Raw genomic sequence first — 21,099 nt, 5'->3', positions numbered from 1 at the left:
AAGGCTACAGTGATAGTTGACTTTGTGGAACTTTATCCCATCTCCCTACTGCATCTGTGGAGCTCAGCCACAGTGATCTTGGGGTTCTTCTTTACCTTTCTCACCAAGGCTCTTCTCCCACGATTGCTCAGTTTGGCTGGATGGCCAGGTCTAGGAAGACTTCTGGTGGTCCCAAACTTCTTCCAGTTAAGGATTATGGAGGCCACTGTGCTCTTAGGAACCTTGAGTACTGCAGAAATTCTTTTGTAACCTTGGCCAGATCTGTGCCTTGCCAGAATTCTGTTTCTGAGCTCCTTGGCCAGTTCCTTTGACCTCATGATTGTCATTTGGTCTGACATGTTCTGTGAGCTGTGAGGTCTTATATAGACAGGTGTGTGCCTTTACAAATCAAGTCCTATCAGTTGAATTAAACACAGCTGGACTCCAATGAAGGAGTAGAACCATCTCAGGGAAGATCACAAGGAAATGGACAGCATGTGACTTAAATATGAGTGTCTGAGCAAATGGTCTGAATACTTAAGACCATGTGATATTACAGTTTTTCTTTTTTTTATAAATATGTAAAAATTTCTACATTTTTGTTTTTTTTCAGTCAAGATGGGGTGCAGAGTGTACATTAATGATAAAAAAATGAATGTTTAGGAATTTACCAAATGGCTGCAATGAAACAAAGTTAAAAATGTAAAGGGGTCTGAATACTTTCCGTACTCAAAGTATACAGTCATATGTAAAAGTTTGGGCACCCCTATTAATGTTAACCTTTTTTCTTTATAACAATTTTGGTTTTTGCAACAGCTATTTCAGTTTCATATATCTAATAACTGATGGGCTCAGTTATATTTCTGGATTCAAATGAGGTTTATTGTACTAACAGAAAATGTGCAATCTGCATTTAAACAAAATTTGACCGGTGCAAAAGTATGGGCAACCTTATCATTTTCTTGATTTGAACACTCCTAACTACTTTTTACTGACTTCCTGAAGCACTAAATTGGTTATGTAACCTCATTGAGCTTTGAACTTCATAGCCAGGTGTATCAAATCATGAGAAAAGGTATTTAAGGTGGCCACTTGCAAGTAGTTCTCCTATTTGATTCTCCTATGAAGAGTGGCATCATGGGCTCCTCAAAACAACTCTCAAATGATCTGAAAACAAAGATTATTCAACATAGCTTTTCAGGGGAAGGATACAAAAAGTTGTCTCAGAGATTTAACCTGTCAGTTTCCACTGTGAGGAACATAGTAAGGAAATGGAAGAACACAGGTACAGTTCTTGTTAAGCCCAGAAGTGGCAGGCCAAGAAAAATATCAGAAAGGCAGAGAAGAAGAATGGTGCGAACAGTCAAGGACAATCCACAGACCACCTCCAAAGACCTGCAGCATTATCTTGCTGCAGATGGTGTCACTGTGCATCTGTCAACAATACTACACACATTGCACAAGGAGAAGCTGTATGGGAGAGTGATGCGAAAGAAGCCGTTTCTGCAAGCACGCCACAAACAGAGTCGCCTGAGGTATGCAAAAGCACATTTGGACAAGCCAGTTACATTTTGGAAGAAAGTCCTGTGGACTGATGAAACAAAGATTGAGTTGTTTGGTCATACAAAAAGGCGTTATGCATGCGCTGTATTGTTGACCGATGCACAGTGACACCATCTGCAGCAAGATGATGCTGCCGGTCTTTGGAGGTGGTCTGTGGATTGTCCTTGACTGTTCTCACCATTCTTCTTCTCTGCCTTTCTGATATTTTTCTTGGCCTGCCACTTCTGGGCTTAACAAGAACTGTACCTGTGTTCTTCCATTTCCTTACTATGTTCCTCACAGTGGAATCTGACAGGTTAAATCTCTGAGACAACTTTTTGTATCCTTCCACTGAAAAGCTATGTTGAATAATATTTGTTTTCAGATCATTTGAGAGTTGTTTTGAGGAGCCCATGATGCCACTCTTCATAGGAGAATCAAATAGGAGAACTACTTGCAAGTGGCCACTTGAAATACCTTTTCTCATGATTTGATACACCTGGCTATGAAGTTCAAAGCTCAATGAGGTTACAAAACCAATTTAGTGCTTCAGGAAGTCAGTAAAAAGTAGTTAGGAGTGTTCAAATCAAGAAAATGATAAGGGTGCCCATACTTTTGCACCGGTCAAATTTTGTTTAAATGCAGATTGCACATTTTCTGTTAGTACAATAAACCTCATTTGAATCCAGAAATATAACTGAGTCCATCAGTTATTAGATATATGAAATGGAAATAGCTGTTGCAAAAAACAAAATTGTTATAAAGAAAAAAGGTTAACATTAATAGGGGTGCCCAAACTTTTACATATGACTGTATATATATATATACATATATATATATATATATGTATATGTGTGTGTGTTCTGCTTAACAACAGTACTCTACATACCTTACATTACTTACGCCTCTTTCACACTTCCGTTTTTTACAATCAGTCACAATCCGCCACAATCCGCCAGGTTTTGAAAAAAAACGGATCCTCAATTTTTTTTTGAGGATCCGTTTTTTTCCCCATTGACTTGCATTAATGGCGGATTGCTGTCCGTTGCATCCGTTTTTTGTGAGGATCCGCCAAAAGTTGCTGTCCGTCACCATCCTCAAAGATTTCAAAACGGAGCTTGTAACGTTTTTTTCTCTGGCGGATCCTCCAGACACTCATTTAACCCGAAATTCTTTCTGGGTGCCGGGCACAAAAAGTCTCTCTCTCTCTCTCGCCAGCGATTCCTTTAAATTTCTTCATTTTCAGGATCCGTCTGAAAACGGATCCTGTGCCATCCGTTCACATCAGTTGCGAACGGATCCGCTTGTCCGCCTTTTTGGCGGATTATAACTGATGCAAAAAACTGAAGTGTGAAAGAGGCCTTACCCTGTACTGATCCTATTATACTCCAGAGCTGCACTCGCCATTCTGCTGGTGGAGTCACTGTGTACAGTGGCAGACTCACTGGCCTGCTTAAAAAGGTTATCACAGGAATACTTTCTGGTTAAGGTTTCTGGCATAATGGGAAAAGCAAAATAGCATGTAGTACATTCTGTGTGGCTGCGGGAATCTTCCCGCTCAGGGGAACAAAAAACAAGGTTCAGTTCTCTTTAACAAGAGTACAGCTCTGGAGATCTCATCTCCAGACACACAGAACACTGAAAGAGTCCACAGGCTCCACATTTGTCTTCTGGACCACTCCCTGGGGTGGAGATATGGTGAGCAGCCTCCCACCCACTCTTCGGATGTCCACAAAAACCGAGCCCTTAATATGGCACTTAGTGTGTTGGAGCATTTTTCCAGGTTCCCATCACAGAGGCTAACCTCCTCAGTGACACATATCTCCTCTCTAGTATTTTGCCAGTGACATTCTCACAGTACATACATTACTTATTCGGCACTGATCCTGTTATATAATGTATCTACTACAGATTCCAGCATGTCCTAGCACTAAACTGGATGCCATCCTGGCTCCGGACGTCGCATTATTTACCACGTTCCTTGTGCTGCTTGGGTCTCAGCTGCTCACTATGAGATTTAGCTGTAACTCGCTTCAATCATATGGAGAAAATTAATAATACAAGATCCCCATTGTGACCTGAGCGAGTGATTATAGATCAAGCCAAAATATCATTGTGTCATCTCCAAGAGCTTCCTCTCATCTTCCAGGTCTTAATTAATTTTCATGTAAATTTGCTGTAATGTAGCTCGTGCTCCAGAAGACGTACGAAGCTGGGGCCATGGGAGGAAGCCGCGAAGCAGAAATTACAAGGAGATTCATATCTGGATCCGGTCTACTAGACACAGTGCATACAGCTAGATTACTATATATTTTGCTTTATATAGTGAAACTAAGCTTAGATCTAGTTATGAATGGACAGCATTATACTGGATTCTGCCTTTTGCATTTTCTCTGTTAGTGCCTCCATATGGTGCAACCAAATAAAAGGGTACAAATCCAATGAAACACCACATATCCAACACTTCCATACTGTTTCCTAAATTACACTGCCATCTAGTTTCTGTAGCATTATACAGTGAAAAAAAGCAATACACAGTGCCTGACACAAGATGCATATGTACTGTAAATACAGCCATATAGTGCCCAAATAATACCAACATACAGTGGCCAAATAGCAATCCTACAGTCAGTAATCTAATAATAGTGCCTAACAGTGCTTGCATAATACGGCTATATAATTAATTTTAGGATCTGTGGTGGGCGCATGCCTCGGATTACATATTGGGTCGCACACCCTCCAGTAGGGGCTGTTTCTGCTATGTAATCTGATGATGTAGGGACAGAGACCCTGATTCCAGTGATGTATCACTTAGTTTACTGGGGGCAGCAGCAGTTTTCTCTGTTGCAGATCTAGCAGAGCTCAAATGTTGATTTGTGTTATCCCGCCCACACCACAGCTTTCTGTGTACAATGTATAATGATAGAGAGCTGCTAATCAGTGGTATTGTTGGAGTAGGAAGCACTAGACAGCTAGTCCTCTAGTGATAATCTTCTGCTGATAAAACACTGATTGTACTGAAACAGTAAAACACAGCCTAGTAAGTGGCATACCACTGGAATCAGGGTCTCTGCCCCTACATTATTCTGCTCTCAGACTATATAGCAAAAATCTGCTGAAAGATTCCCTTTAAATATTGCTTTTTTATTTAACCAATTCTGAGCTTTTTTTTGTGTAGAAAATATGTTACTTACCAGACAACCCCTGTAACGTCTCATTGCACATTTGGTTGCCGGCCACAATGATTTCAGCACCACGGTCAGTGCTGCTCTAGGCATTAGGTGGCAACCAGCATATGAGTCTTCCATACAGAGCACACAAACAGAGCAATCTGTCAAAGAAGCTGATATTTATGGAATGAGGCATAAGGTTACTGAGCATTAGCATTGCTTATCAATATACAGATGTAGCAGAGCTGAATTTGTTGTTTTACTGTCTTTTTTAAGCATTGAGATAATAATCAGTACCAATAAGTCAGGAGCTTTATCTCTAACCCTTTGTAACCTATGTGTCGCCAAGGTAACAGACTACAAACAAACCCTGTGTAGTCGGATCCTGTAGTCATGTGTCACTTCCGCCTTGAACTGTTGTGGCAACGGCGGCCGTGGCCGCCGCCGTCCCATGGGCACCGGCTCCCTCCGTAGCTCTCACTCACCCGGCGGCACGCGCGCTCCCTCCTGCTCACGTGCTTCTCCTCTTCCTGGCTTCCGGGCAGCTCCCCGCCTTCACATGCACACTAGGGCGCGGGCGCGCGCCCGTCCTGATGGTTAACCCTGCGGTGGGTGGCGGACGATTAGCGGGTTTTTTCTTTGTTCGGAAGAAAGACGGATCTCTCAGGCCATGCATTGACTATCGAGGCCTGAATAATATTACCGTTAAAAATCGGTATCCTCTTCCGCTGATCCCAGATCTCTTCGACCGGCTGAGAGGGGCCCGGGTCTTTACCAAACTGGACCTACGAGGAGCCTATAATTTGATCCGAATCCGCGCTGGGGACGAGTGGAAGACGGCTTTCAATACTCGGGATGGCCACTATGAATATTTGGTCATGCCGTTCGGACTCTGCAACGCCCCGGCAGTGTTCCAGGAATTCGTCAACGAGGTTTTTCGGAATTTATTATACTCCTGCGTGGTGGTATACTTGGATGACATTCTCGTCTTTTCACCCAATTTTTCCTCGCATAGAAGAAGCGTTTGCCTGGTCCTGCAACGTCTTCGGGAGAACCGGCTCTATGCAAAATTGAAGAAATGCCTGTTTGAACAAACCTCGTTGCCTTTCCTGGGTTACATCATCACGTATTCTGGGCTGAAGATGGATCCCGAGAAACTCTCTGCTGTTCTCAAATGGCCTCGTCCTGCCGGCTTGAAGGCCATTCAGCGCTTCCTGGGATTTGCGAATTACTACCGACAGTTCGTTCCTCATTTCTCCTCGGTGACTATGCCCCTCGCGCTCTTGACCCGAAAAGGAACCAAATCAAACACCTGGCCTCCCGAGGCTGAAGAGGCCTTTCTTGCCCTCAAGCGCTCCTTTGCTTCAGCACCAATCTTACATCGCCCTGTAGCCAGTAGGCCCTTCATTCTTGAGGTTGATGCCTCCTCCACAGGGGCTGGGGCAGTACTTTCCCAGCGGGCCTCATCCGGACATCTGGTTCCCTGTGGGTTTTTTTCAAAATCCTTTTCCTCTGCCGAATGCTACTACTCTATTGGAGACCGGGAGTTGCTTGCTATAAAGATGGCTCTGGAGGAATGGCGGTACCTGCTTGAGGGGGCAGTTCACCCCTTTACTATATTCACGGACCACAAAAACATAGCCTATCTTCAGTCTGCCCAAAGACTCAACGCCCGGCAAGCCTGATGGTCCCTATACTTCTCGTGCTTTGATTTTAAGCTCCATTTTCGACCCAGGAACAAGAACGCCAAGGCGGATGCGCTCTCTAGGTCGTTGCAGACATCAGAAACGGAGGAGGTTCCATCTTATATCATCGAGCCTGCGAAAGTTATTACTGTGGCTCCCGTGAGCCTCTCTACCCTTCCGCCAGGCAGGACCTTCGTTCCACAGGGCAAAAGACTGGAGGTTCTACGCTGGGGGCACTCATCCAAAATCGCAGGACACGTTGGGACCAAGAAGACCCGCTTGCTTCTCTCCCGCTACTATTGGTGGCCCTCTCTTCGCCAGGACGTGTTGGATTTTGTAGCTTCCTTTACTACCTGTGCACAGAACAAGGTGCCTAGGGATCTGCCCTCCGGCCTCCTTCATCCGCTACCTGTTCCAGAGGACCCTTGGCAGCAAATTGCCATGGATTTTGTGACAGACCTGCCTTCCTCTTCTGGGTGCACTACTATCCTTGTGGTAATAGATCGCTTCTCCAAAATGGCCCATTTCATCCCGTTACCCGGCTTGCCTTCGGCTCCTAAGTTGGCCAAGATCTTTATCCATCAGATCTTCAAGCTGCATGGACTCCCTCAAAGGATCGTGTCTGATCGGGGAGTTCAATTTACCTCCCGATTCTGGAGAGCTCTCTGTCAGCACATGTGTACGTCTTTGGATTTCTCCTACGCCTACCACCCACAGACCAACGGGCAAGTGGAACGAGTCAATCAAGTTCTGATGACCTTCCTGCGCCACTTTTCCAAAGCCCACCAGGACAACTGGGTCTCGCTCCTCCCTTGGGCGGAATTTGTCCACAATAATCATCCTAATGAGTCCTCCTCCAAGTCACCATTTTTTGTGGTCTCAGGCCAAAACCCTGGCATCCCGCTGCCCATCTCCACGTCTTCGGGGGTTCCCACGGCAGATGCTCTCGCCACTGACTTTGCGCAAATTTGGAAGGAGACCAAAGAAGCCCTCGTGAAGTCCAGTATCCGGATAAAAAAACATGCGGACAAAAGACGAAGGGATCTTCCACCATACCATCCTGGTGACAAAGTCTGGCTTTCGACTAAACACATCCGTCTAAAAGTTCCCTCATACAAGTTGAGTCCCCATTATATTGGGCCTTTTGAGGTACTTGGACGCATTAACAATGCTGCATACAAATTGAGATTGCCGGCTTCACTCCGAGTTCCTAACGTCTTCCATGTCTCGCTCCTTAAACCTGTCATCCTTAACCGGTTCTGCCCTGCTCCTATCTCGTCCCCTCAGCCAATTGGGGATGATAACGTCTTTGAAGTTAAGGACATTTTGGCCATGAAAAAGGTCAGAGGAAGGACCCTCTTTCTTATTGATTGGAAGGGATTTGGTCATGAGGAGAGGTCCTAGGAGCCCCGGGAGAATATAAATGCCCCGCAAATTCTGAAAACGTTTTTGGCCGACTTCAGAAGGGGGAGATGTAAGGAGGGGGGTACTGTGACAACGGCGGCCGTGGCCGCCACCGTCCCACGGGCACCGGCTCCCTCCGCAGCTCTCACTCACCCGGCGGCGAGCGCGCTCCCTCCTTCCTCCTGCTCACGTGCTTCTCCTCTTCCTGGCCTCCGGGCAACTCCCCGCCTTCACATGCACACTAGGGCGCGGGCGCGCGCACATCCTGATGGTTAACCCTGCGGTGGGTGGCGGACGATTAGCGGTTAGCCAATCACCTGCCAGCAGGGGATATATCAGGCGTCTCCTATAAGGGGATGACGCCTGGTTATTGTGTGAAGTCCATACATTGATTTGGCCGCCTATAGGGTTCCTATAGGTTTTCCTCCTGTCCTATACTCTTCCTAGCCTTTTCGTCTCTGCCTCTCCTGGTTGCCCTGCCCGCCCACCGTCCTGCTGTTCTGTGTCTCCTAGTCATCAGTTCTTACCCACTCCCTGTGTCTGGTTCCCTTCCTGTCCAGTTTCCTAGCCTGTTGTCCTGTCTTCCCTATCTTCTCGGTTACTGTTGCTTTGTACGTCTCCTCGTCTCGCACCTTGGTCTCGGTGCGGTCTCCCAGTCCTGCCTGTGGTCACTCTGGTCCTTTGAGCTGCCACTCTTGGTTTCAGCTGTCGCGGTGTCTGATCCCCCACGGGCCTGCCCCAAACGGTCCCTGTATAGGGGTCGGTTCCACCTGGTGCGCTCGCCCCGGGGGCCTCAGTTCCACAACCCAGAGGGTCCACTCTCGGACGCTGCCAAAACCCCCGAAGCGTCACAACTGTACAATGCAAAGCTCCAGGGACCTGCAAGAAATGTCGATTATAATGAATTTTGTTTACCAAGGACTATCGCAATCTTAATAATGAGGGAGAACTAAGAGTTTTATTTTTTAAAGGTGTTGCCCATTCTTTAAGACATTCTGTAAGATTGCATATACCTCCTGTATGATTTCCTCATGATCTCTGCTTGCTGTGCACGGAATCATAGATAAGCGATACAAGATACAAGTACGGGGAGCGTTGCACCTGAATTTCAATTCACTAATAGAGAGCAGAGAGTCTTGTTTTGGCGCCCCTGCTGGTCTTCTGGGCTCCTTTTAGAGCATATAACTGCTGTGTCCATTACTGGTGGTCACACATGCTTAGGGCATGGGTAGTGCAAATAAGAATCAGAGCTTCTTCTCACCAGCGGTGGACACATTAGTTGGACATTCAGACACTGAATCAAGTTAACCACAGGGGGCGCTGTAACAAGTATGTGAAGGCAATGTCTACAAGTACAATAGTGTTCTTTTGTAATAAATCCAGTAGAAAAATTAGGTTTTGTGTAATCTAAAAGAATAAATGAATATGTAAAAGATTTACGTACATCCCCTTTAAATGGGTTGCGCACGCTTGAGGTTCAAGTCTGCAGTCAACTCTATGTGACTGCAGAATTGTGAATCCCCACAGTGCGCGTTGTCAGGAATTTCCAGTGCTGGCGCTGAGTGACCGCCTGTATGCAATTTGCATACAGGCGGTCACATGTCAACATGACATGCGTTTCCTCGATCAATACAAGTGAACTGAGCAAGGTCGGACGCGTCTAGTTGGATACTTGCAGTCACATGACCCCCAGCTTCCGGTTCTGGCTTTAGAAAATTGTGACGGCGCACACTGTGCACATAGGTGGCCGCAGACTTATACCCCAAGCCTGGACAACCCCTTTAAGGCTTATAACCAACATAGTCCTTGTTCTCCGGCTCCCTATGGTCATGCGGTGGTTCACAGCAGAGCAGTCCGTTGTATTTACAGTCTGTAGCCAGTATTCACTGTACAACACTCTCTCAGGAGACAGCAATAGAGCGTGGATATAAATCATGCACAGACTGTGGACTGTAATGAAAGATCAATGAGCAGAGCATTTAAATTTCTACCTCTGCAGCGGCCACATTCACTAACATCAAGAGCTATATCCATGTGTATATATCATACAGTTCGCCTCTTAATTAAAGGGTATGTCGAATTTTGCAACCATAGTTTATTGATCCAGTGCATAAAAAATAAAAAGTGAATCAATTTTACAAATAGTTAAAAAGCAGCTTTTTTTTGTGTACACAGCTTCTGTGCAAACCATTGTGTCCTCATGATAATGCATTTACATGGCGACACATGCAGTTCTTTGGATGTTGTGGGGTCTTTTGTGACTTCTTGGATGAGTCATCGCTGCACGCTTGGGGTAATTTTGGAAGGTTCAGCACTGTTTCATGTTTTCGCCATTTGTGGATAATGGCTCTCACTGTGGTTTGCTGGAGTTCCAAAGCTTTAGAAATGGCTTTATAACCTTTTCCAGACTGATAGCTCTCAATTACTTTGTTTCTGATTTGTTCCAGAAGTTCTTTAGATCACGGCACGATGTCTAGCTTTTGAGGATCTTTTTGTTTACTTCACTTCGTCGGGCAGGTCCTATTTAAGTGATTTCTTGATTGAGAACAAGTATGGCATTAATCAGGCCTATGTGTGGCTAGGGAATTTGAAATCAGCATCCCAAAGATGTGATAAATCACAGTCAATTTATGTTTTAAAGGGAGTGGGGCAATCACTTTATTACACACGGTCCAGAAGGTTTGGATTTCTCTTTCCCTTAATAATAAAGACCTTCATTTGAAAACTGCATTTTGTGTTTACTTGTGTAATCTTTGTCTAATATTCAAATTTGCTTGGTGATCTGAAACATTTAAGTGTGACAAATATGCAAAAGACGCTGATGCAAGAAAAAAAGAGTAGCCATAAACCACCAGTGAAAAGTAAAAAAAAAAATTCATTTATGATGATTAAAAATTAGTAATACCTCCCCTTGAGAAAGCTACATGCAAAACGTGCGCCGGGGCAGTGCTGGTGGGTCTGACTGATCCCTCCATAACCAGGGGTTAGCAATATTCTATCTATCTAGCCTTCCCTTGTCTCAATGTATGTTTATGGCCACCTGGTCTATATCCCAGTGCATTTACATTTAGAGACAGGGTGCTTTGGTGCTTTGCACATTATGTGAGGCTTGATGTATAGGTTCTCAGTGTAGCCCCCCATCTTTCATTTTTCCTTAGCAGACTCTTTTTTGTATTCAATGGTAACGTGTAAACGTGTTTTAATATGCAATGTTTCAATAAATGATCTTTTTTACTCTTCCTTGGTGGTTCATGGCTAGTCTTTTTATTCTTGCTTCAGTGTCTATAGTTTGGAGTACTCCACCGCTTTATTGTTCAACAACGACATATTAAAGGGGGACAATAAACTCTAGTCCTATTCCTTAAAAATGATTATGTGCTATTTGAATTCTGTTCTATTGAAAATATGCAAAAGAATAGGAAATCAGGAAGGGGGCAAACACTTTTTCAGAGAAAGGTGCATATGGAAGGAAGTAACTCATGACAGCAGGACCAGACACACAAGTCTGAAGCATGAAGACACGAAATGCTGAATAGAAGCTGTATACATAAAGTAGCAAGAAAGGGTTAATTAAAACTTATCTAAAAGATGTCTCTTTTTTTTTGTTAAAAAATATTGGGAAATTAAAAAGAAAAAAGTTTCAAAAATGTAAAAAAAGTCTGCAACACTTAACAGTTCAGGGAGAGTGGATATGATTATACTAAGACTCATGCCCACTGTGAGTTTACAGATGCTGCAGAAGTGGGTTTTTTTTCCCATAGGCTTCTATGGGGAGCCTGAAAAAATTCTTATAAAAATATAGTTGGTGTTTATAATATAGAATCCCATGTCTCAGCACAAAAAACACATACACATACATGCATCATGCTTTAAATCTGCACCAAAAATTATATTAAAAAATGAGAAAAACGCAGAATAAATGCCCCTGCAGAAATAACGCAGCGGACAAAAAGCGGAGTTTCTGCACATGGGAATGGATTTCGCTATAATATAAAATAGCAATACAAAAATTGTCGAGTTCATCACCTCACCTACTAGAACACTGGCTCATGAAAATGAATGATCCTGTGATCACTGGGCGGCTGATGTATACTGTACTTGTTCTGCACAGTTTTTATTTACTGCTCCAAAATGAAGCAACTTTACATCTATCTATCCCATATCTATCTATCTATCTATCTATCTATCTATCTATCTATCCCATATCTATCTATCTATCTATCTATCCCATATCTATCTATCCCATATCTATCTATCTATCTATCTATCTATCTATCTATCTATCTATCTATCTATCTATCCCATATCTATCTATCCCATATCTATCTATCTATCTATCTCATATCTATCTATCTATCTCATCTATCTATCTCATTATCTATCTATCTGTCTATCTATATTTTTCATATCTATCTATCTATCTCATATCTATCTATCTATCTATCTATCTATCTATCTATCTATCCCATATCTATCTATCTATCTCATATCTATCTATCTATCTATCTATCTATCTATCATCTATCTATCTATCTATCTATCTATCTATCTATCCCATATCTATCTATCTATCTATCTATCTATCCCATATCTATCTATCTATCTATCTATCTATCTATCTATCTATCCCATATCTATCTATCTATCTCATATCTATCTATCTATCTCATTATCTATCTATCTGTCTATCTATCTATTTCAAATCTATCTATCTATCTATCTATCTATCTATCTCATATCTATCTATCTATCTATCCATCTATCCATCTATCTATCCCATATCTATCTCATCTATCTAACATCTATCTATCATCTATCTAATATCTATCTACAGTGGGCACGGAAAGTATTCAGACCCCTTTAAATTTTTCACTCTTTGTTTCATTGCAGCCATTTGGTAAATTCAAAAAAAGTTCACTTTTTTTCTCAGTAATGTACCCTCTGCACCCCATCTTGACTGAAAAAAACAGAAATCTAGAAATTTCTGCAAATTTATTAAAAAAAAACAAACTGAAATATCACATGGTCATAAGTATTCAGACCCTTTGCTCTGTATTGAGTAGAAGCACCCTTGTGAGCTAGTACAGCCATGAGTTTTCTTGGGAATGATGCAACAAGTTTTTCACACCTGGATTTGGGGATCCTCTGCCATTCTTCCTTGCAGATCCTCTCCAGTTCCGTCAGGTTGGATGGTGAACGTTGGTGGACAGCCATTTTCAGGTCTCTCCAGAGATGCTCAATTGCTATATAAGATACGGTGCAGAGTGTACATTAATGAGAAAAAAATGAACTTTTTTGAATTTACCAAATGGCTGCAATGAAACAAAGAGTGAAAAATTTAAAGGGGTCTGAATACTTTCCGTACCCACTGTATCATCTATCTATTATCTATCTATCTATCTATCTCATATCTATCTATCCCAAAAATCTTGCAGCCTGTAAGCCACACATTTAGTTAAATAGTATGATGGTGCAGAGCGCCACCAGCTCTCTACACCGCATTTCCTTTACCATATCCGGTCTGCCAGAGACTGGCAACTGACGTTGGCCCGTCGCAGGTAGCACATGACGTCACTGCCATGCACCACGCCACCCCACATATAGGACACTATTCGTCATGGGAGCAAGGACAGGTAAGAAGAATTGTATTTTTTATCTTTTGAATGCGTATGTGAAGAGAAAGAAGATGGAGGACATTATTACAGGATGGGGGCACTATTACAAGTTGAGGACCAGTATGGGAACACTATTAAAAAATAGGAGCCAGGATGGGGGACCTTATTACTGGATGGGGACATTATTACAAGGTGGAGGCCAGGATGGGGGACATTTTTACAGGATGGGGGATATTTTTACAGTTTTAGGGACATTATTAGAGGATGGGGCCAAAATTACTGTATGAGGCCCATTGTAAGACATTATTACTGTATGGGGCATATTGGTGGCCAAAAAAGGAAACAAAATTCAAAATAAAATGCGAAAAAATAGCAAAACTATTTTGCCACTAAAAATGCTGTTGTATCTAAAAACCAAAGTATAAAAAAGCACCAACGTGTTTGGAATCCCTTCATTCAGAACAATCTCAGCTACAAAACTATACCATAATCCATACAAAGAAAACCATTAAAAAATAAAGAATAAGAAGTTAGTTCTCCAAGATATGTGGAACAACCTCAATACAAGTGTACCTAGAAGAATATACAAGCTCCAAATACTGATGTGATTTAGGCTAGTTTCACTCTAGCGTTTCACTAACCTGCGTCGGTCTGCGCACGGCCGCTGCTAAGCTCCGCCCCCGACGGCGCCTCCCCCTAGCTGCTCCACCTATGGGCACATGACGCTGCATGCGACCTGCGTACCCTATCTTTAGCACACCAAAAGGCAACACGGTGCGTTTGGCGCACCGTCAAAAGGATGCATGTGCCGGCAAACGCATACCTGCGCATGGCTTGCATACCCAATGCTAAAGATAGGGTACGCAGGTCGAATGCAGCGTCATGCGCCCATAGGCGGAGTGGCCGGGAGGAGGCGCGGTCAGTGGCGGAGCTTAGCAGTGGCCGTGCGCAGACCGACACAGGTCAGTGAAATGCTAGTGTGAAACTAGCCTTAGATTTCTCTTTTGCTCATTCACTTGCATTTTGTTACTTGATAAAATTAAAGTATTAACACTTCAATATTTTTAAAGCACTCTTTGCAGCATTTTTATCACACACGTTTTTATACAGGACTGTATAAGCGATTCCTTTTTCCCTCTAATACCATTTATAGTGAACGCTAATCACCCACATAGAAAGTCAGCGGCAGCGGTCACCGCTTACTTAGTGAACCCGTGACTTCTAACAGAACACAGTTACCTGGCAGTGAATGGACTATGCAATAATAGTGGAGTCATCAAATAATAAACGGTTATGATGAAATCACTATATATTATAGTCGCCTGCCATGAACACCCTGGAAAAGTGATTTTCACTTTGTGTAATATCTTCGATTGGCATTAAAAGAGTTAATATATGGGACTAATACCAGTAATAACATACCCCCAAAGAGTTAATATATGGGACTAATACCAGTAATAACATACCCCCAAAGAATTGCAAGTGGCAAATAATAGCAATTATATAGTTATTAGATGAATTTTAGGAAGTAGAAGAATAGTAACTATTATGTATTACAGAGAAGATCATGGATGTGGTACTGAGAGGGTTAAGCTATCTTCTTATATAATATTATTATTATTGTCCTATAATGTATTCACCTGGCATGGCCGGTCTGTGGGCATTCCTTGCCTCCTCCCCTACAGTCAGTCTTTGTTCTTTAGCTCAGTGAAGAACTGACAAAGAAGCTTTGGGGGAGCCCTGGAGAAGCTGTGACATCAGGAGGTCCCAGGGGAGCACCTCCACCTCTCACCACTAGTGGCAGCACAACTGCTGAGTAGACACATTGTAAAGGTTCAGCTCATTGTGAGGAAATCTTCATGAAGAACTGAGAATGAGAGAGTCACGCCAGTCCCTGAGACAATGAACTGTAAACCATGGGATTATATTATGGGAGGGGAGGCGTATCGTGCACATACACCCCCTCCCCAACATTGTCCCCCTTCTCTTTGTTTCTAAACCTTTGTATGTTCTTTGTGTGTCAGAAATAATGGACCCCACGTATTATGTTCGGGGCCATGCAAGGACAGAAACAGAAGATATAGGGTTTTCCTCGTGTTTTTCTTGGTATATGATATTGCACAATTAAGAAACGTATTGTGCCCCCTCCACATGACACCTACAGGGGCTATAGTGACCTCCTCCTCTATATCCAGAGGCATAACATGGAGTTGGTTCCCCTCTTCTGAGAAGACCTTCTACAAGATGTTGAAGGTGTCTGTGGGATTTTTGCCCCTTCATCCAGAAGAAAATCTGTGAGGTTAGACATTGATGTAGGATGAGAAGGCCAGGCTCCCAGTCTCTGTTCTGGGCCATCCCAAGGTGTTAGATGCGGTTGAGGTCAGAACTCTATGTGACCGGCTATGTTCTTCTACACGAAACTCATGTCTTTGTAGACCTTGCTCTGTGCACTGGGGAATAGAGAAGGGCCTTCCCCAAACTGTTCCCACAAAGTTGGAAGCTACAATTGTGCAAAATGTCTTGAGATACGGAAGTGATAAGATTTCACTTCACATGAACTAAGAGGCCAAGGCCGACCTCTGACAAGCAAGCCCAAAGTGTTATCCCTCCTCCACCAAACTTTACAGCGAGGACAATGCAGTGAGGCAGGTAACGTTCTCCTGGCATTCGTCCATCAGATGCCGGAGGAGTGTGATCCATCAATGAACAGAACACGGTTCCACTGCTCCAGAGTCCAGTGACGACAGCTTTACACTACTCCATCCGACACTTGGCATTGTGCTTGGTGATGTAAGGCTGGCATACAGCCACTCAGCCATGGAAACCCATGTCATGAATCGGTGAGAGACTGTGCAGTGACAGGAGTAGTGGATGCAGCGTATCGTGCGTTAACCTCTATATCACCTGCATTACCTATAGGGCTGTGCAGGAATGGTGGATACAGAGCGCTCTCTAGTGGACACATTGATTACATGTATGATATATCAGCTATGCAGTGGATGGAGTGATCCCACATCTGGCAGGCCCGGCCTATCTGTTACCACAATCAAATCACTTCTTCCTGACACAAATGTTAATTGCTGCCCTGCTCAGAGACATTTTGAATGGGTGCAATTATGACTCTGCTTGTGTCCTCGTTACCATGGAGATGACAAATCCTCCCCCCATGAACCTCTTATATACATGGCATAGAGGATACCTGCAATGAGATTAGTATGTCCACAGAACAGGGCCGCACACCCCATATTAAAGGTGACCCTGAGATGTACAGCTCAGTGTGCAGGATAAAAGGGTTAACAGGAGCTGCTCCTCGTCATCATGGTAGGATGAGGCCTCTCCGCATTATTCCTCATGACCGCCATACAAGTCTGGGGGAATCCGCCCCGTAGATATCAGATCCACATTGAAGAAGACCCTGCACCGCTTGTCCCCATCCCTACCAACACAGGCGACATGGAACTGGACCCCAAACCTCTACAGACTTCACTAAGAGGAAAGGTCCCGAGCAGGGGCCGACGTCACCGGTACAGGGGCCCAATATCACCTCCAAAACAGCAAGCAGCGTCTCTCCTAGACAGAACTATTGTACTACAAAGGGCCCATATTCTGCTGTTACACGGGGGCCCTTTCTTATTTGTGTCCGCGACTGGTCCCAAGACACATTATATGAAGAGTGCGACCTGTCCTCATACCACACGAAGGTCAACAAGTGCACACAACTGATAGCGAGAGAGACAGACAGATAGATAGATATGAGATACTGTAGATGCCAGATAGATGGATGGATGGATAGATAGATAGATAGATAGATAGAAAGATAAATGGAAACAAAATGGAAAACAAATCAGGCAGCACTCCAGTTCAAGGAAAAATTGAGGGCTTTAATCCAGCACCAAGTGGTACAACGTTTCGACCTCACAGCATGGTCTTTGTCAAAGATAGATAGCTAGATAGATAGATAGATAGATAGATAGATAGATATGGGATAGATAGATAGAAGATAGATAGATAGATAGATAGATAGATAGATATGGGATAGACAGATAGATGATAGCTAGATAGATAGATAGATAGATAGATAGATAGATAGATAGATAGATAGATAGATAGATAGATGATACATAGATAGATAGATATGGGATAGATAGATAGATAGATGATAGATATGGGATAGATAGATAGATAGATAGATACAGTAGACAGATATGGGATAGATAGGTAGATAGATAGATATGGGATAGATAGATAGATAGATAGATAGATATGGGATAGATAGATAGATAGATAGATAGATACAGTAGATATGGGATAGATAGGTAGATAGATAGATAGATATGGGATAGATAGATAGATATGGGATAGATAGATATGGGATAGATAGATGATAGATAGATATGGGATAGATAGATAGATAGAGTAGATAGATATGGGATAGATAGATATGGGATAGATAGATAGATAGATACAGTAGATATGGGATAGATAGGTAGATAGATAGATAGATAGATAGATAGATAGATATGGGATAGATAGATAGATAGATAGATAGATATGGGATAGATAGATACATAGATAGATAGATAGATAGATATATATGGGATAGATAGATAGATATGGGATAGATAGATAGATAGATACAGTAGATATGGGATAGATAGGTAGATAGATAGATAGATAGATATGGGATAGATAGATAGATAGATATGGGATAGATAGATATGGGATAGATAGATAGATGATAGATAGATATGGGATAGATAGATAGATAGAGTAGATAGATATGGGATAGATAGATATGGGATAGATAGATAGATAGATAGATAGATAGATACAGTAGATATGGGATAGATAGGTAGATAGATAGATATGGGATAGATAGATAGATATGGGATAGATAGATACATAGATAGATAGATAGATAGATATGGGATAGATAGATATGGGATAGATAGATAGATAGATAGATAGATAGATATGGGATAGATAGGAAGATAGATAGATAGATAGATAGATAGATAGATAGATAGGTAGATATGGGATAGATAGATGGATAGATAGAAAATGTTAAATGGAAGCAGCATTTACAAGGAAAACTAATAAGTGAAGACGCCTTTATGTAACCTATGACTTTAGAAGTTCCTATAAATCATGGACTAAATAAAAGCCTCTTCTCTCTTTTTGGTGCCTGGAATTTGAAGTGCTGCCATTTTCATGATAGGTATATATATATTTTTTCTATCCATTTTTCTATAGATCTCATTGACATGGCATATATATGATATATGATATGTGTATATATATCAGACATAAGCTAGCGAGATGAGGATGTCCTGATTACTTCCTAGGGGGGCATGTTCCCGGCGCCCTATATACCTTCAGCCCTACTGTAACAGACCAGGGTCCCCTCTGTCTCAGGTATGGGGGGATACATGGGGATATGATGCTGCAGCTGTCACACAATACTGTACATGATCAGACAGCTGCAGTGCACTAATGCAACATGAAGCACAAAGCCCCCTGACAGCCTGCAGTGGAGACCACCATAACCTGTGCATTATGGGATGGCCATGGATATAATGTGTGACTTTAAAGCATACATGCCCCTCAGCTGTAAGTAATAATGTTATCACTGCTTGTGATGTCACTGCTTGTATTAACCCCTCCAGGGCCGGGGTCAGGCTCTGATGCTGACAGCATCCCCTCCCCCATACACACCCCCTTCCTTTGTGGAGTTACCTGTGCAATCCTCTGACTCGGAGCCAACCTCTTGCAGATTGTTGGGGTCACTGTGGATGATATTGGGGTCACTGTGGGATCTACCTCGTTGACGAAACGATCCAGGAAGCTCTTGAAGCGCTGCCATGAGCCTTAAGGTGCAGGGACACTTGAGCAGGTTGCATTAAAGATATTGCTGGGTGCCAGGTATCCAATGCAAAGCAGGAGAAGGGGGGTGGGCACAATTCAGCAGATGGGGGTCACCTGGAATCCACCCCACAGAGCAGACTGGGGTCCCTGCATCATCCTAAGCTCCAATAAGGCCAGGGAGACACCAGATCCCCCTCCCCAAATCCTCCCCTTCACTGCGCTCTCTAAAGCAGGAGCAGAAAACATTGGGATTTTACCATCATCCCTTGCGAGAGGGATGCACCATGCTGACGTGTGCAAAGCCTGGAGCTGAAATACCTGCACTGCAACAGTACGGAGAGCTGAGTTGTGCTGTGTCAGTGCCAGACCCCCGGGGCGCCCCCCTGTCTGCCCCGGCACCTACTGCACGCACTGGGTGACGTCACGGCTCCCGAGGAGATGTGACGTCAGAGGTCTCCAGGGATAGAGACAGGACCAGGACATGCAGCACCTATTAGTCTGGGATACAATGTATGCCTTGTATTGGATACTCTCTTGTGCTGTTTGTTTTGTATTATTCTGCATTGTGTAATTTTATATTATATAACTTTACATTGTAGGTTATTACATTGTATCTTGTAATATACTGTCTTGGAATAATGCCATGTATTATAAGTTGCATTGTAATATATTGCATTATATATTGTATTATATTACATTTTATTTCATTTTATTCTGGGACACTGTATATAGCATTATGTCACATTTCATTTGATCTATTCTGTATTGCATTATTTGCAGTGTGTTGTTTTGTGTCATGTTGCCCTGCTTCCTTCTGCAATATAATCTTTTATATTGCATCCAATTCCATTCAAGTCCAGTGTATTCTCTTGTATCCTATGTTGCCTATATTACATGTTGATATATTATTACATTGTGTTGTATATTCTGAACTTTTATAATAGTATTGTTTTATATCATATTGTATTGAATGCTTTCGCTATTTCTTTGTATTGCCGTCATTATTAGTTAATTTCATTGTTTTTATTCATATATGAGTGATAAAACATGGGTGCGTCGGGAAACAATGTATCTACTCGCTTTAGTCCATGATCTAAGATGGTGATTTTAGAAGAAAAAGCGTTAGGGTCCGTCTCGATTAATACTCCTTGTGGCGGTGGGATGGCTTTTACGCTTTTTTTATCTAAATAGTGTCACCTACGTGCCCTATATTATTTACATGCACTATTACTGTTTGCTTCTTTATGTACTGTAGGGTATTTGCTCATTTTGTTTTTGCCTTAGGTTCTGTTAAATGGCCACAGTGTGAATTTGCACCTACACATTGCACTTATACCAGCTTTTGTTCTGGTTCATCTCTTTGATTTCACTTTAGTATCTTGTACCTTGTACCTACAGAGGGCCAGTTCCCTCATTTCAGGTGGGCATCTTGTACCTTGTACCTACAGAGGGCCGGTTCCCTCATTTCAGGTGGGCATCTTGTACCTTGTACCTACAGAGGGCCGGTTCCCTCTTTTCAGGTGGGCATCTTGTACCTTGTACCTACAGAGGGCCGGTTCCCTCTTTTCAGGTTGGCATCTTGTACCTTCAGAGGGCCGGTTCCCTCTTTTCAGGTGGGCATCTTGTACCTTGTACCTACAGAGGGCCAGTTCCCTCATTTCAGGTGGGCATCTTGTACCTTGTACCTACAGAGGGCCAGTTCTCTCTTTTCAGGTGGGCATCTTGTACCTTGTACCTACAGAGGGCCGGTTCCCTCTTTTCAGGTTGGCATCTTGTACCTTCAGAGGGCCGGTTCCCTCTTTTCAGGATGGCATTTCGTATGCACATCTTCCCATGGGC

At 43.0% G+C, this 21,099-nt stretch overlaps 1 protein-coding gene across 1 annotated transcript in view; it reads right to left on the bottom strand.

Moving 5' to 3' along the window:
* PHACTR3 (phosphatase and actin regulator 3) overlaps positions 1 to 19,505 on the bottom strand; it is a 267,395-nt gene extending 247,890 nt beyond the window's left edge. Inside the window, exon 1 of the mRNA XM_073582483.1 lies at positions 19,132 to 19,505. Coding sequence (XP_073438584.1) covers positions 19,132 to 19,258 — 127 coding nt within the window. The 5' untranslated portion in view covers positions 19,259 to 19,505. The remainder of the gene's footprint in view (positions 1 to 19,131) is intronic.
* Between the last annotated feature and the right edge of the window lie 1,594 nt (positions 19,506 to 21,099).

Source organism: Dendrobates tinctorius, unplaced genomic scaffold (assembly GCF_039654945.1).
Source record: "Dendrobates tinctorius isolate UK_male_01 unplaced genomic scaffold, ASM3965494v1 ptg000071l, whole genome shotgun sequence".
Taxonomy (NCBI): Eukaryota; Metazoa; Chordata; class Amphibia; order Anura; family Dendrobatidae; genus Dendrobates; species Dendrobates tinctorius.
Note: the sequence above shows the minus strand (reverse complement) of the source record. Positions and strands in the feature narration are given on the sequence as shown.